Source organism: Siphateles boraxobius, unplaced genomic scaffold, assembly GCF_051911475.1.
Source record: "Siphateles boraxobius isolate OS27281-9 unplaced genomic scaffold, OSU_SipBor_1 46, whole genome shotgun sequence".
Classification (NCBI taxonomy): domain Eukaryota; kingdom Metazoa; phylum Chordata; class Actinopteri; order Cypriniformes; family Leuciscidae; genus Siphateles; species Siphateles boraxobius.
In genome coordinates, this window is record NW_027509097.1 from 288,020 (window position 1) to 303,502 (window position 15,483).

The 15,483-nt window shown below is 36.9% G+C and overlaps 2 protein-coding genes across 2 annotated transcripts; one reads left to right on the top strand and one right to left on the bottom strand.

Annotated features, from left to right (window-relative positions):
* Positions 1–7: 7 nt before the first annotated feature.
* Positions 8–7,705, top strand: trim65 (tripartite motif containing 65). Its single transcript, XM_077200274.1, has 7 exons — positions 8–135; positions 736–1,161; positions 1,496–1,591; positions 2,414–2,644; positions 3,217–3,385; positions 4,317–4,406; positions 4,516–7,705. Exons 2-7 carry the CDS (start codon positions 748–750, stop codon positions 5,058–5,060), a joined length of 1,545 nt encoding a protein of 514 aa, XP_077056389.1. The 5' UTR covers positions 8–135; positions 736–747; the 3' UTR covers positions 5,061–7,705.
* On the bottom strand, positions 7,660–15,478 carry wbp2 (WW domain binding protein 2). The gene is made up of 8 exons (XM_077200284.1): positions 15,096–15,478; positions 13,057–13,165; positions 12,661–12,796; positions 11,280–11,372; positions 10,108–10,254; positions 9,920–10,024; positions 9,693–9,769; positions 7,660–8,657 (listed from the first exon to the last, which is right to left on the bottom strand). Exons 1-8 carry the CDS (start codon positions 15,152–15,154, stop codon positions 8,610–8,612), a joined length of 774 nt encoding a protein of 257 aa, XP_077056399.1. The 5' UTR covers positions 15,155–15,478; the 3' UTR covers positions 7,660–8,609.
* Positions 15,479–15,483: the final 5 nt, after the last annotated feature.

Below are 15,483 nucleotides of genomic sequence, written 5' to 3' on the forward strand. Positions count from 1 at the left end.
CGTGCGTACACGTCATCGCGTCTGTGCGCTCCTGCATAATGGAAGGCGACGAGATTCGCCCATGAGAAAGTCAGCGCGCGTCTTGGCAGGAATCGGGATTTTACGTTTCTTCGCATCTGATGAGTAAACAATCCTGTGAGTTTTATGTAAAGGAGTTTATCGATACATGAATAAATCATCTGCTTTTAAAATAGATGTTATTAAGTGGTGATGAAGGTGCAGGTGAAGTTTGTTTATTTACTGTGTCTCGATGTTTCCAGCACATCAGTTCACCTAACATTTATTAAAGACTATAATTCATGAGTCAAATGTATTTTATTCAGTTTACATTACATATAGCAGTTATACTTAAACATGAACACTGATATAGGTGCTCAAATTCATCCTTCCATCCTCCCATCATCTATTTATCTAACGTTATCTATCTATCTAACGTTATCTATCTATCGTCTTTTTGTCTGTCCTTCTATCTATCTATCTATCTATCTATCTATCTATCTATCTATCTATCTATCTATCTATCTATCTGTCTGTCTATCATATGTTTGTCTGTCCTTCTATCTATCTATCTATCTATCTATCTATCTATCTATCTATCTATCTATCTATCTATCTAATTTCTTACTGTCTATCTATCTTTCTATCTTTCGTTCTGTGTCTGTCTCTGATCTTCTGTGACAACATGAACCAATAGTGTTTCTCTGCAGTCTTTAAGATTGTTTATGTTTTTTTCAGGCTTCCAGGTTTATGATGGAGGATCACATGCAGTGCACAATCTGCTTAGATTCGTTTAAATTCCCTGTGACCATTCCGTGCGGTCACACCTTCTGCAAGGACTGCATCTCCAAATTCTGGGAGACCAAGGACAAAGACTTTCACTGCCCTGTTTGCAACAAAACCTTCAAAACGAGGCCTCAGCTGAATCGCAACGTGTCTCTGTCAGTGTTATCGGAGGTGGTCGCCACACACAGTCCAGTTAAGAGAGATTTGTGCACAGGAGCCTCGGTCCACACGGAGCCGGAGCAGATCTGTGAGCGGCACCAGAAGCCTCTGGTCATCTACTGCAGGAACGACAGCATGTGTGTTTGCTATGAGTGCACTGTGGTCGAGTGTAAGGGACATGATGTGATTCTGGTGGAAGATGAACGGAAGAATAGAGAGGTACAAACACACTACCATGATGCATAAATACTGTATATTTTAAATAGTATAACATGCATTACAATAATGAGAATTTGGGGTGAAACTAAATGATTAATTTTCACTAATAATTTGGAAATATCACAATGCAATGTTTTCTTTACGCAAAATATGTTTTTTATTCTTTTCTTTAATTTTAGAGTGCAATGTTTTGATCTTCAGGTTTTTTGAGATTCAATCGTTTGTCCATTTTAAATTTGTTGTTGCTGACCGGTTTAAGAATTTGTATGATAATGTTTCTACCTTGTATATGAGCCAACATTCATATTTTACACCTTTTTCTTTTGGTATGCAGGCAGGATTAAAGAAAAAGAGTCTGGAAATCAAGAAACTCCAGGAAGCCACTGAGAGGAACCGTCTGGAGCTCATGGAAAACATGGAGAAAGCGAAGGCAAGGCATCTCCTATCATTGCCACCTTCATTAGAGACTTATCCAACAATGAAAATGTACTCATTCTCGTATCATTCCAAAACCAGATGATGGTGACAATTTAAAATAAGGTTGCATTTGTTAATAACTACATTAGTTAACATGATCTAACAATGAAAAATACTTCTAAGGATTTAATCATCTTAGTTGATGTTAATTTCAACAATTACTAATACATAATTAAAACCAAAATTTGTATCTGTTAATATTATTTAATGGACCTAACAAGCTATATATAATTCATAATACATAATATTATAATTTGACGTTTGTATTTGTATTAACTAGCGCTTATAAAGATTAATAAATACTGTAAAAATGTATTGCTCATTGTTAGTTAATGCAGTAATTAATGTTATCTAACGGGACCTTATTGTAAAGTGTTAGAAAGACGTTTCTTCAATGGATAACTAAAAGGAGATGTTTTGAAGAATATTCACATTGCACTTTTTCATTTAATGAAAGCAAACCGTGACCAAGAGCTGTCGTGCTTGAATAAGGACTAAAAAGCAACATAAAATAACCATAAAGTATTCTATACAAAATTGAAGTCAAAGAAAAACTTTCATTCTGCCACAACTCTCATATCTTATTCACAGTTTTGTATTTTAAATAGATACAAGGACATGTAAGACTTGATACTTTTCGGCATGTTGAAATTAAAATTTTGAGAATAAATGCCCAAAAAATACACATTCATATATAAGAGAATAGGTGTAGATGAAGGACGCAGTGATATATAATCGCCTCTCATGGCATGTTGTTCTCCCTCTGCTCTATCAGGTCTCACTCCAGCAGACGTCTCAGTGGGTGAACAGCAAGTTCTCACAGCTGATAAAGGTGTTGGCAGAGAAGCAGGAAGTGACACAGCTGTTTGTGGACCAGCAGCAGGAAGTGACCGTGATGCAGGCTGAGGATAGGCTGGCTGCGCTGGATGAGAGAACCATGCAGCTCGTAGCCCTTCAGGAGGAGATCAGCAGTCTGTGTTCCCTCCCTTCATGCCAGCTTATCAAGGTTACAGCATTTTAATAGATTAAAGAGATGTGACTCACAAAATAAAATAAATAATACATTAATAATTAAATACAAAAAATAATAATAAATGGCCCCATTTGCTTTTCTATTGATGCTACTAAGGTCATTTGGTTGTGGAAAATGTTATTATTTATTTTTTTATTGTTATTTAATGAATTATTTTACAAAATTTCTGCTTTTTAATTTGTATATATTTTTTATTATTATTTATTGGGTAACACTTTAGATTAGGGTCCAATTCTCACTATTAACGGCGACTTTTGCCTTAATAAACTCCTAATTACTGCTTATTAATAGTTAGTAAGGAAGTTGTTAAGTTTAAATATTGGGTAGGATTAAGGAATGAAGAATATGGTAATGCAGAATAAGGCATTAATATGTGCTTTATAAGGAATAATAAACAGCCAATATCCTAGTAATATGCATGCCAATAAGCAACTAGTTAATAGTGAGAATTGCACCCTAAACTAAAGTGTTACCATTTATTGTTAATGGTTTCCACAGATGTACGTCACATGTTTGTTTATGTCGCTGTTTGTGTGCTCATGCAGGACTCCAGGTTCATAGAGGTCCCACGCTTCAGTGACGTTCCTGTGGATGTGCTTGTAAGCGCACAGGAGAAGTTGACCCCCGTCACAGATGTCCTGTCCCGCGTATCTAAGCTCGTGTGTGAGGATCTGGAGAGAGCCACACAGGTGTCCGGAGGACCGGAGAAAGAGGGTGAGTCGGGATCACACTGACCGCCTGATGCATGTTACACACAGAAATGGCTAGCATCTGATTGGTTGGTACTTTGCAACTTTCACAAGTCGAGGAACACAGCTTTTATTTATTGTCAGCCAGTGTGAACAAAGGCGTATTTTTTACAAGCTATCAGTGGATTTGCCAAAGTTAGCCAGGTTAGTAGCATCAAATTTTTCAAAGATATTCAGAGATTAGTTTGAGGTGCTTAGTAGTAAGTAAACTAGAAGCAGAACTGTATATTTTAGAATCTAACAAAACATGTATTTCACAATATTTTTACACTTTTGGTTAATAATGCTATGTATAACTATACTTAGACATTTTAATGAAAATTTCATGTTAAAAAAAACTACAAAAAATTATTGTCCTTATGACAATTTTAAATAATGGTAAACCTATTACTAATTGTATTTGATTTAATTTATTAAAACTGTCATGAACATAGTAATGAAAAAATATACTGTTTAATCTACATATGGTGAGCATGATTTAAAAAAAATTCTATGTAATGTATAATCCAATATTGGATAAAACTACATGTGAATGGAACATTCAACAAGTTTATGAAAACTGAGGTGTGTGATAAAATAAAAATATGTATGTAATACATCACAATATTTTTTTAAATTTGGTTGATATCTCAATGTACACATTTTTTTGGAGACTGAAAAATACTGAAACATTTTTTCAAATACTGAAAAAAATTAATGTTCTTTGTGAAAATTTCCAAAGTAATGCTAATATTTTTCTATTTAAATTTTTTAAATATATATTTACATTTATTTAACCAGTCATGAACATTGCAATGACACAGTTGTATAAATAAGTAATTATTTAAGTAAATTATTTAAAAATAATGTTTGCTTAAAATCTGATCAGCATTGCTTTTTCTTTGTCTTTCTCGTAGGCTCTCCTCAAGATAAGAGGCCAGTTCTGGCTGTTGTTCCCAGTCCTGCAACTCCATCATATCCAGCAGAGAGGGAGGGGCTAAACGCATGTACGCTCATATCATATATCATATCATATCATATGTATGACAGTTCAGTGTGGAAAAGGTTATCTATTATTTCTCAGTCTCATATATTGCAATTCTTCTCTTCACCCAGACCGCTGCAACCTGACCTTTGACCCTCGTACCGCCAACGCTCACTTACGCCTTTCCCAAAGCAACAGGAGGGCGGAGCATCTGACCTCTGGGCCCCGCCCCGTCCCGGCCGACGAGTCCCGCTTCGACCACACCTGGCAGGTGTTGTGTTTCCAGAGTTTCACTCGCGGACAGCATTACTGGGAGCTGGAGGTGTCCAAACCGTGGGCTTACGTGGGCGTGACGTACCCGAACATACCGCGCAAAGAGAAGGGCAAGCGCTGCATGGTGGGGATGAACGAGCTGTCGTGGAGCCTCCAGCTGGACGAGCGGCAGCTGAGCGCGTGGCACGCCGGCTGCAAGGAGTCCGTCGCGGGACAGCTGCAGTTAAACGCTCAGCCGCTGCGCATCGGCATGCTTCTGGACTACGAGGCCGGTACGCTGACCTACTACGGCGAGGGACAGGTCCGGCTGCACGCCTTCCACTGCGCGTTTACACAAGCCCTGCTCCCGGCCTGCTGGATCGGGGAGGGCGTCACTGTTACGCTCTGTGAACCGAGAGCCTGAACATTTGTACGCTGGTACAGGATTGGTCCTGAGGAAACAGATGCATCCCTACTGTAGCCAGACCTGAGACGTGTGGCCTTCCTTCACCATCATTTAGTCCTCGTGTTTTTGAGCTGTGATGAGATTTGATGAGCTCAGGGTTTACTCTGGGATGGTGCTGTTAAAGCTCTGGTTGATCTGTGGAGAGTTATACTTCACACAAGTACGTGAACACAGATGATTTTTGCTGCACTGGCTTGATGTGCCAGTCATAAGTTAAGATATTTCCTGAAAAATAATCAATGATAGTTGTGTGTGTGTGTGTGTGTGTATATCTATATATATATATTATGTCAAATTGATTTATCTTGATTAATTGCATTTAACATAAAAGTTTGTTTACATAATATATGTGTGTGTATGTATATACTGTATATATACATACACACACATAAATAAATATATATACAGTATATATACACACATACATATTAATTCATTACATTTATATAGCGCTTTTTTCTCGGCACTCAAAGTGCCACACCAGCTTACTGGTGGAGAGGAGACAGAGAGATGAAGCCAATTAGTATATATATATATATATGGGGATGATTAGGAGGCCATGATGGACAGAGGCCACTGGTAAAATTTGGCCAGGATGCCGGGTTTTTTTGTGACCACAGAGTGTCAGGCCCTCGGTTTAACGTCTCATATGAAGGATGGTGCTCTTTGACAGTATAGTGTCTCGATCACTACACTGGGGTGTTAGGACCCACACGCACCACAGGGTGAGCGCCTCCTGCTGGCCTCACTAACACCTCTTCCAGCAGCAACCTGGTTTCCAGAAGTTCATCCATCCTGGTACTGACCCGGCTCAACCCTGCTTAGCTTCAGTGTGCGACCAGTCTTGGGCTACATGGCTGCTGGCATATCACACATATATTATGTAAACACAAACTTTTATGTTAGATTTGACAGCACTTATATATTTTTTTTTCTTCTTTTTTTTTCTTTCTCATAGTCATGTATACATCATGTATACATATATTATAACAATATATACATATGCATACTGCACAATATACAACCCCGGTCAGAGGTTTGGAATAATCAATATTTTTTTGTGTTTTAGAACTGCATTTATTGCATTTGCTGCATTTATTTAATCAAAAATACCAAACAGTATTATTGTGAAATATTACAATTTAAAATAACCATTTTCTATTTGCATATTTCATACTCAGCATATTAGAATGATTTCTGAAGGATCATTTGACACTGAAGACTGGAGTAATGATGCTGAAAATTCAGTTTCGATCACAGGAATAGGCCTAAATGACAGTTTAAAAGATAATGCAATAGAATAAAGTTATTTTAAACTGTAATCATATTTCACAGTGTTATTGTAAATCCGCTGACATCTGTGTTCACGTACTTCGTAAGGTGTGTTTCTGGCATATTCTTACTTGTGGCCAAATTATGGAACTTTTAAGAAGTTGAGTTTGCATTTAAGGGCCAGATGTGCACTTTGTGTTTATGTTGTGTTCAAGAGACATCACAATTATTATCTGCTGTATCCGCTCTAGTTTAGGATTCATATTTTTAGTTTTTAAATATTAAGCGTCAGATCTGTTCCCCTGCAGTCGCGGAGGACAAACATCTATGTTGTGTTCATTTCCATGTGTTAGTTTTCATGTTGGATAGGATTCTCGTAGTAGTGATTTTGTATTTGTATGTATTTCTACTGTATCAGTTTTAGTAGTATTTTATTTTTGCAGAGTTTAATGTGTCTATCTTTCGGTCATTATCTTTTAACATTTCAGATACTGACATCTTAAATTATGAAATTAAATTTCATACTCTAATACTCTAGTCATAAACTCTAATTTCATCGCCATTGGCTGTGTTCAGAATAGAGTACTTGCATACTGCTGAATTCATACTGCACACTATGTGCCATATACTAAACACTATTATTTGTTATGCAACAATAATACTGCTTTTCTTGTTGCTATTTTAATTTTGCAAGTTATCCCATACCTAAATGAGGTTATTTTGTCAAGAAGGATGTATTAAAAACAAAGTTGATTGCGGTTCATTTATTACTTTTTAATTGAAAGTATGGGATGCAGTGTCTTTTTCAGTTTACTCTGTTGTATACAGTATTTTTTTTTGTTGGCAAACTTGTGTGTGCACAGTATAAATAATGCATACAGCAAAAATATGCTATTCTGAACATAGCCAATCTATAAGGAACCATGAGTGTTTGAGCACTGTGTGCGTTATGGGATCAATTAAGTGAACTCCTTCCTGTTATAGCGTGCTTGAGGTCTGACTTTATGCACTAACTAGTATAAGGGAGAATTGTGCTTAATATTGGGAGATTGTTTGAATATGTGAAAAATGACTTGCACAAGCCATTTGGGCTACATGAGTGAATGGAAAACTGGAAAAGCACATCCTTTGGGAATAATGAAGTCATTCTGTATCGTCTGGTCCCTCCTGAGAGACTTTTACTGATTAATGTGACCTTTGTCTGCTTTTGAATCCCTGGACATTGGGTACATAATTAATGAACACAAGTCATTCATAAAATATTCTCAAATGAAATGCATCGTTCCACTTGTGTACATGTTTACTTTAATAAAATACACTTCAAATAACAATACAGTCAAGACCATGCGTAACTGATTAATTGTATAATTAAATAAATTAGGGAAAAGATGAATCCATAAACGAGACTGAAGGTGCATGAAGGGTTAAAGTGCATCTTTAGTCTAACTGCTGCATGCTACAGAGACGCCAAGACAAGTACACACTGCTGCAGGAAACACGGTCTGAAACGAGCGTCATCAGGATATACTTTGCAGTGAACATGTAGTGAAGGTGATTTTAGATACAGCATGGTCGGTTGTTTTGATTACATTTTTGAAAATTACTCCAAAAGAAGCCAAAGTGGAACTCGCAGCACAATAAAAGTTTTAGTTAAGCGATGCATTTGACGGAATGCGCAGTAGAGGAGCGTTCACATTGATTTGCAGCGAATAAGTGTCCGGAAGTGTTTCATTTTTAAAGGCATTTGAGACGACTGCTTGAGTGTTTGTTAAACAAGTAGGCAGCAACAGCCAGTGAAGCTCATGTGATCTTGCATCTACCGTAATATAGTCGGATGCACAAAGCCGTGTTAATGAGAACACTCACGTTTTTGGGCCTTAATTGTCCTAAACTCTTGTGCAACTAGCAAAATACTTCTCGATCTATCAATCTATACAAAATCAGGTCATAAATAAATTTAGAAAAGCTCAATCATTTACTGTCGGATTTTCTTTCCGGCTGGAAATCTTAACAGTAGGTCCCTTTCATTCACGAGCTATGAATTCATAAAAGTTGTTTAATTCATGTGTCTCTCTCGTCCCTCTACACAGACCAGGTCATATTAATGCCTCCTACTGGAGCCCCAGTCGCCGAGTCTGTTTAAGTGGGCGTTCACTGTGGCGGGAGACGGTGAGAGGATGAAATGAAGGAGAGGAGAGAGGAGAGGATGTGCGCTCGCTCGCTGCAGACACGCGTCTACTGGTTCTTCTTGTCATCGGGTGGGGAGTAGGGAGGAGGTTTGTCCTTCAGAAAAAAAACAACAGTATCCTCAAATTATTACCCAAATATTTTCTTTGCTTTGATGCAGCTCTGCACTCTGGACTTGAGCAACAGGTTAAACCTGGTTATAACGTATACAACGGTTAACAGGATAGACTTGGTTAACAGGATAGACTTGGTTAACAGATTAAACCTTGTTACATATGGACTTTAACACATTTAACTTGGTTACATATGAACTTTATTTTAAATGAACTTGGTTGGACCTGGTTATATGTGGACTTTGTTTACAGGATAGACTTGGTAAACTGTGAAACTAGTAATATAAGAACTTTTAACAGGTTAAAACTTTTACTAACTAACAGGAACTTTTAACCTATTAACAGGTTGGTTAACAGGTTGGACCTGCTTATATATGAATGTTAACAGGATAGACTTGGTTAACAGATACCTACTTATATACGAACTTTAACACATTTAACTTGGTGCATATGAACTTTACAGGTTGTTAAAAGGTTGGACCTGGCTATTTATTTATGGATTGATAAAATCCCCCTGTGGTGAAAATCGAGCTTTTAATGTTGTCTAAATGTCTATGTAATGTTTCTAATGTGCTTTAAGACAAACCATGTGTAAATTCATAAGTCAACAGCATTGCTAAGTATTTTTTCCTTACAACTGCAGTGAACCGAAGACAGACTCAAAAACGCGGTTTAAAATGGCTGTTTCTGACGTCACAAACGACATTGTAACCAATCAGATCAACGTGTGATCGTCAAGGAGTGGATCTCTGAGCTGGTGTGAGTGAGTGGAGGCGGGGCTAATTTGCATATTCACATTAAGATTTTTTTTCAAGGAAAAAACTTTTAAATATGTAATTTTGGTGATCAAAGATGAGTTTTAATGGATAAAATTATTGATTACAGGGGGACTTTAACAGGATAGACTTGGTGAACTGGTTGGACCTAGTTATATATTGACTTTAACACAGTTAACTTGGTTTTATGAACTGTTAACTGGTTATATTAAAAAGCATGGTTAACGGGTTGGGTAACTCACCTCCGGCAGGTACACCCGCATCGGAGCATAAGCAGTGGCAGTGGAACTCGCTGCAGCTTCAGCTGCTTTTGCCTCCGCTAGAACAATAATTACAGTCATTTTAATGGGAGCAAAAATGTATTAGGAATCAATTAACAAGAAGTCAGTAAAACAGTAGTGACATCTTAAACAGCTCGTCTGTAACTGGTGGAGTTTTAGCTAGTGGAAAAGCTAGTTTTAGCTCATACCTGCAGGGGTTCTGGGCAGGTCTGGGTCGAGAGGAGCTTGGTCCACTGGAGCTGTATATGGGGGAGGAGGCATGTAGGCTGCGGGTCCATCAAACCAGGAGCCACCTACAGGACCCAAGGGTACAGCAGAGAGTTTCAATGCACTATTTAGCAGTGTATCTGCATGAAAAGATAAGTTGTGTTATTACCTGGAGGTGGAGGTCCAGGAAAGACGTATCCAGGAGGAGCGGGTCCGGAATAAATGCCATTAGCAGGAGGAGGCGGAGGGTAGGCGTACGCCCCGTTCGCCATGTAAGGACAGCCGAAATTTCCAGTCACCGGTTGCCCTCTGGATGCTGAAATGAATGAGAGAGACTAAAGGTAATGCTTCCACATCAAATCAACAGTTTGATGCTAAAAAGAGTGTCTTTTTAAATCAAATTATATTTTAAAGGGGCATTCGGCAACTCTTGCTATTTCTTCGCTGATTTTCACTTTTGTTGTCGCATGTTTTCTGAACGAGCTCCCCCTACAGCTGTGAGGCGTATATTTCACAACACTGTCGTAAAAAAAACTCACTTGCGGCCCCTCCTCCCGCTTTCTACCGCTGCTCATGTGCATTTATTATTATCGGGGCCGGACAACTTTATCGTGTGGAGCTGTGTCTACCGAGGTGGGTAATAGAGTGCCGAAGTTATGACGTCACTTTGTAGGCCAAAATGGAAGTCAGCGGCGCATGGGTTCCCTCGATCGAAAAGCTATGCAAATCGCAAAAAATAAGATCTGTGTTCAACAAAGAGTTGTGACCCTTACACGTTTTGTCTATCGAGATAATCTTTACAAGTTAATCCAAAATTTATACATTTTGAAGCCTATATAAAGTTTTAAAAAACACAAGCAGACACAATAAAGTTTAAAAAACCACAAGCAGGTTATAACTGGTGTGTTTTATGTCATAGATCAAAACGTGAAAATATTTAGAGGCTTTGTTAACCACAGACCTTATTTCAGGCGATTTAGCAAAAACCCATTCAAAAAACCCATAGACTTTAGGGCGAGGAAACCGGAAGTGCTAAAATGCTAACTCACTTCCGCGTTTTGCCCTACAAAGTGTGTTTATGTCGAATTGCCATAAAGCAGTTTGTGTTTCTCGCTCGATCTCGCTTCTCACGAGACTTCCTATTTCCAACTTACCTGGACGTTAGTCCCCATGTTGCCAGGTTGGTTTTCCGCCTGGGAACGCTGGGGGGAGCGGGGAAAGTCACCATTCTCACCAGAACAGGTTATTAAACCATCCAAATGATTTCTAAACGGTTTTATTAAGTTGAAATAGTTGCCGAATGCCCCTTTAAAACTGTTAAAATGTCCAAAACAAACGTACCCTGTGCTGCCACCTGTAGCATGTACTGTCCAAACTCAATCGCTCCTCCAGCAGAAAAGATGAACTTGAAGGTTGCAGCACCTTCCCAGCCACCTGGAACAGGGATGGAAACACACTTTTAGGGTTGGATATCGAGAACTGGTTACAAATTTCCAAAAACTGTGGATTTGATAAGACACGTGCATTTCGATTTATCTTATCGATTCATTTGAGTGCATTTTAATATGACTTTAAACCATTCAGGCACAAGAAGACCCGCACGCTGTTTTCTGTTCTGCACACACATCCAAAACAATGCGCGCAAAGAAAACTGCCTCTCATACTGTTCCTGAAGCTCTCTTAAGCATCTTTTTACACTTGAACAGACAAATACACACAAAAATATTTCAAAATATCCTCGTAAACGCAGTCAGTTATTTCTTAAGTGAATGTAAACTGTTAACAAAGAAAACACACTTGTAACAGTGTATTGGATCCGTGCAGCTCTTAAAGTGACAGCAGCCTAATATTCCTGCTGCCGTCTCTATAAAAACATTAATCAAACAACAAAAGAGAGAAAATTCACTCTTCTGTAACTATATTTGTAATGCTTTTTAAAAAAAAATAAAGTGCAGTGTTATTTTACATTTGATTACAGTTTCTGTACCTGAAAATCTTAAAACACTGTTTATTTCAATCGTATATTTGTTAAGTTGTTATTATTTGTGCGATTTCAAAAATTTAATTTTTTTAATTATTGAGTGTTTACTTGTCTTTAAATAAAGCTTGAAATTTATATTAGTTAGGCTAGTTGTTTTTACTATGGTATTTTTAAACCACAGGCAAAAGTTCCTTGTGTAATTGTTTTTAGCCTATTGATTTTTGTTCATAGTTTTAAGTTTTTATTTTTACATTATTGGAATCGAAATTAGGAATCAATAAGCAGTATCAAAATCATTCAAATTCAAACAATACCCAACCCTACACACGTTAGTGTACTTGTATGCTATAGTCTTCTTTACTTTCCCACGAGTACACGACTTTAGATTACCTGAAACCAGGATAATACTTCCATAATACTTCCTTCAGATTATCCAAATGAAAACTCAAGAAGAGTCTTGATTCTGATCTGACTACTCTTTATTTGAAGACGCCGACAGACGATAACAGACACATTTTGTCGGATCAGTGTTTACCTCTGTTGGCTTCGGTTGGAGTTTGTTTTCTCCGATTGAACATGCTGAATCAGAATCAGAATATCTGTGAAGTGACTTGCTGTATAATCTGGTGACTGTCGGCATTGGCGTATATTTATTTCGTTTCAGTTTTGGACTGTGATTGAGTTTTTTCCCTCACTGCTTCCTCACAGCAGCAGTGTTATATTTAGGTTCGGTGTTCTTACCTCCAGGCTCGGCGCTGATTGTGCCCTTGACGTAGTTTGCGCCAAGTACTGGCTGTTTGACCTCACAGCCCTTTATAAGATAAAAGGGCATCATGAAAGACTGCAGAGGGTCCTTCCCTTTAGTCAAGAAGATCACCTAAAGACCCAACCACACGAGCAGTTACAATAGTGATCATAGTGTAGAGAACTGAAAACTGACCACAAACCAATGAGAAAGACCAAATATCAAAACTGTATGTATCAGATGCATCCTACAGCCAATCACAAGACTATAAAGGCCAATCTACTCCACAATGGATTGCTCAGGTTTGGGGTTTGTTTACCATATTACAATTTGTTTAAAGATTATGTACTATTTTTTTATTTTTTCTAAACTCTTTTTCTTGCATCACATACCCTGTAAGGTGTCAGGTAAATGCTTCCCTTCTTGCTTTTTCTGAAGGGTTCTGGCAAGCGTTCTGCGTCACTGAACACCAGCTCCACATTCTCATATGACATCAAGACACTGTAGGAAAACACATTCGGTTTAATAAAGTCAACACTTTCTGTGCCAACATGATCAAAGCCAGCTTTGCCATCACTAATACACTGTAAAAAAAATATTTTTTCAAAGTTGTAAATAAAACAAGTAAATAGAGTACATTTTACATTAAAACACTATTTCAGTCTTTACAATTTCACGCTTAATTCAATGTGTTTCACGTTTCATTGTAATTAGGGGTGTAACAATATATCGTGTCCCAATATATCGCAATACAAAAATGCAACAATATGTATCGTGGATAGTGACAATATGTATCGTGGTATATTACATATGTATATGTAATATGTACCCAAAATAAAAATTGCCATGTGAGAAAAAATTCAAGTTTCTGAGTCAGTACTACATTAAACTACAATATATAATGTTGAATATAATGTATAATAATGCAATGGGGGAATATTTGTGGGTCCTGATAATGCCAATTGTCTTATGTTACCAGTAAAAAGTGGTATCATTATTTTAAATATATCTAGCCAGTGACAGAGTGCAAGCATATTCGCCTAAAATAATTCTGTATTTTCAGCTTCAGAATCATGAAAATTTTTATTCTGGTGTCATCATTGTTCAAGCCTATTCATTTACACCCCCAATGTAATATCAAATTTAGTATTTAATCAAAAGAACATTTTTTGTTAACCTTTTATCATATGTCTTGGAGTATCGCAATAATATTGTATTGTGAGTTCAGTATTGTGATATGTATTGAATCGTGACATTCGAGTATCGTTACACCCCTAATTGTAATTATCTGTGAAATGTTCTGAGTGGAATTTAATCAATCCTACACCTAGTTATTTTTTAACCACCTTCAGTGGTTCTGCTGAAATATGATTTAATGTTTTTAATCCAAATAGCTTGTCCTTGACTTTTGTTTATAGTTTTCAAGAATACCAGCATCAGACAAAGGTCATTTGTCTCTAGTGTTAAAATAGTTATCTATAATTAACAATATATATTATATACATGTATAAAAATTACCTATTAAAAATATACATTCATATATTTTTTATTATACATAATAAAAGTAATAATAATAAAAGTTAATTAATATTGTGGAAGTAATTTAGGAAATACAGTTTAAGATTTATTTAAGTGTAACGAAGACGGTTATTTTAAGAGTAATGAAGAAATAACGTAATGTAGAGGAAATTAAAATAAATGAAAAGACCATATCAGACGCGGTATCAAATCTATTTCAAATATTTGGGTAACTTAACGTTACTTGTATACTATTTTTGAAATGTTAGAGATAATATGATGTCATTCCTGGAGTTAGCTATAATCTCAGTCTTTATCAGTTGTGTAATAAGATCAAGCTATTGTGAAACAGTGTAAGAGCATGTCATTTCTCTTAGAAGAAGGTTAAGAAGATTATTGTTGAACTACCGCGACTACACACAGCACTTGTTCACAACAGAAATACTAATCCTACTATGGCGGGGGCTTAGCTCATTAATACTAATTAAGTAACATAGAATTCGACTCGTAGGCCTGGCTGTGATTGGCTGAAATACAAGAGGGGGCCTGACTAAATGAATATTCATAGGCTCAGATTTCGCCATAGTATGATTAAGAAAGCTGCGCAAGATCCATGTTTTATAATAGATAGCAACTTATCTGACTGAATATGAATTTAAATTTTATTTTTTTAAACATAATATTGCATATAATAAGTACATACACGGCAGACAATCGGATTACATTGCAAATTGAATAGAATGGGAGTGATCTAACGGTTCACGCGATGTTATCCAACACATGACACCGTGTAGACCATACTAGTCATATTAGTATGCATACAAGAACACATAACATACAATAATCAATTCAATAGGTTCAATACAAAATTATAACGCAGTTACAATCACTGAGTCTGAATTCGCGAGAATACCTTTCGCTGTTGTTGATGATAACTCCTCCAGATTCAGAATGATTGCTGTTAAGGGCCATGTTTGATTTCTGTTTGCGTAAAATTGACGTTCTACATTCTACGAGCGGAACTCAATGATCCACCTGCACTTCCGCCATAGGTCACGCCCCCGGTTACGTCATCATCGGCTCTAGTTTGAGACGTTTCCCGAACCTTCTCAAATAAACAGTTTGTTTTAATCTAATCTAATCGTATTTTATCTTACCTTATCATAGATAGATAGATAGATAGATAGATAGATAGATAGATAGATAGATAGATAGATAGATAGATAGATATATAGATAGATAGATAGATAGATAGATAGATAGATAGATAGATAGATAGGGTTGCCCATTCATTTTAATTA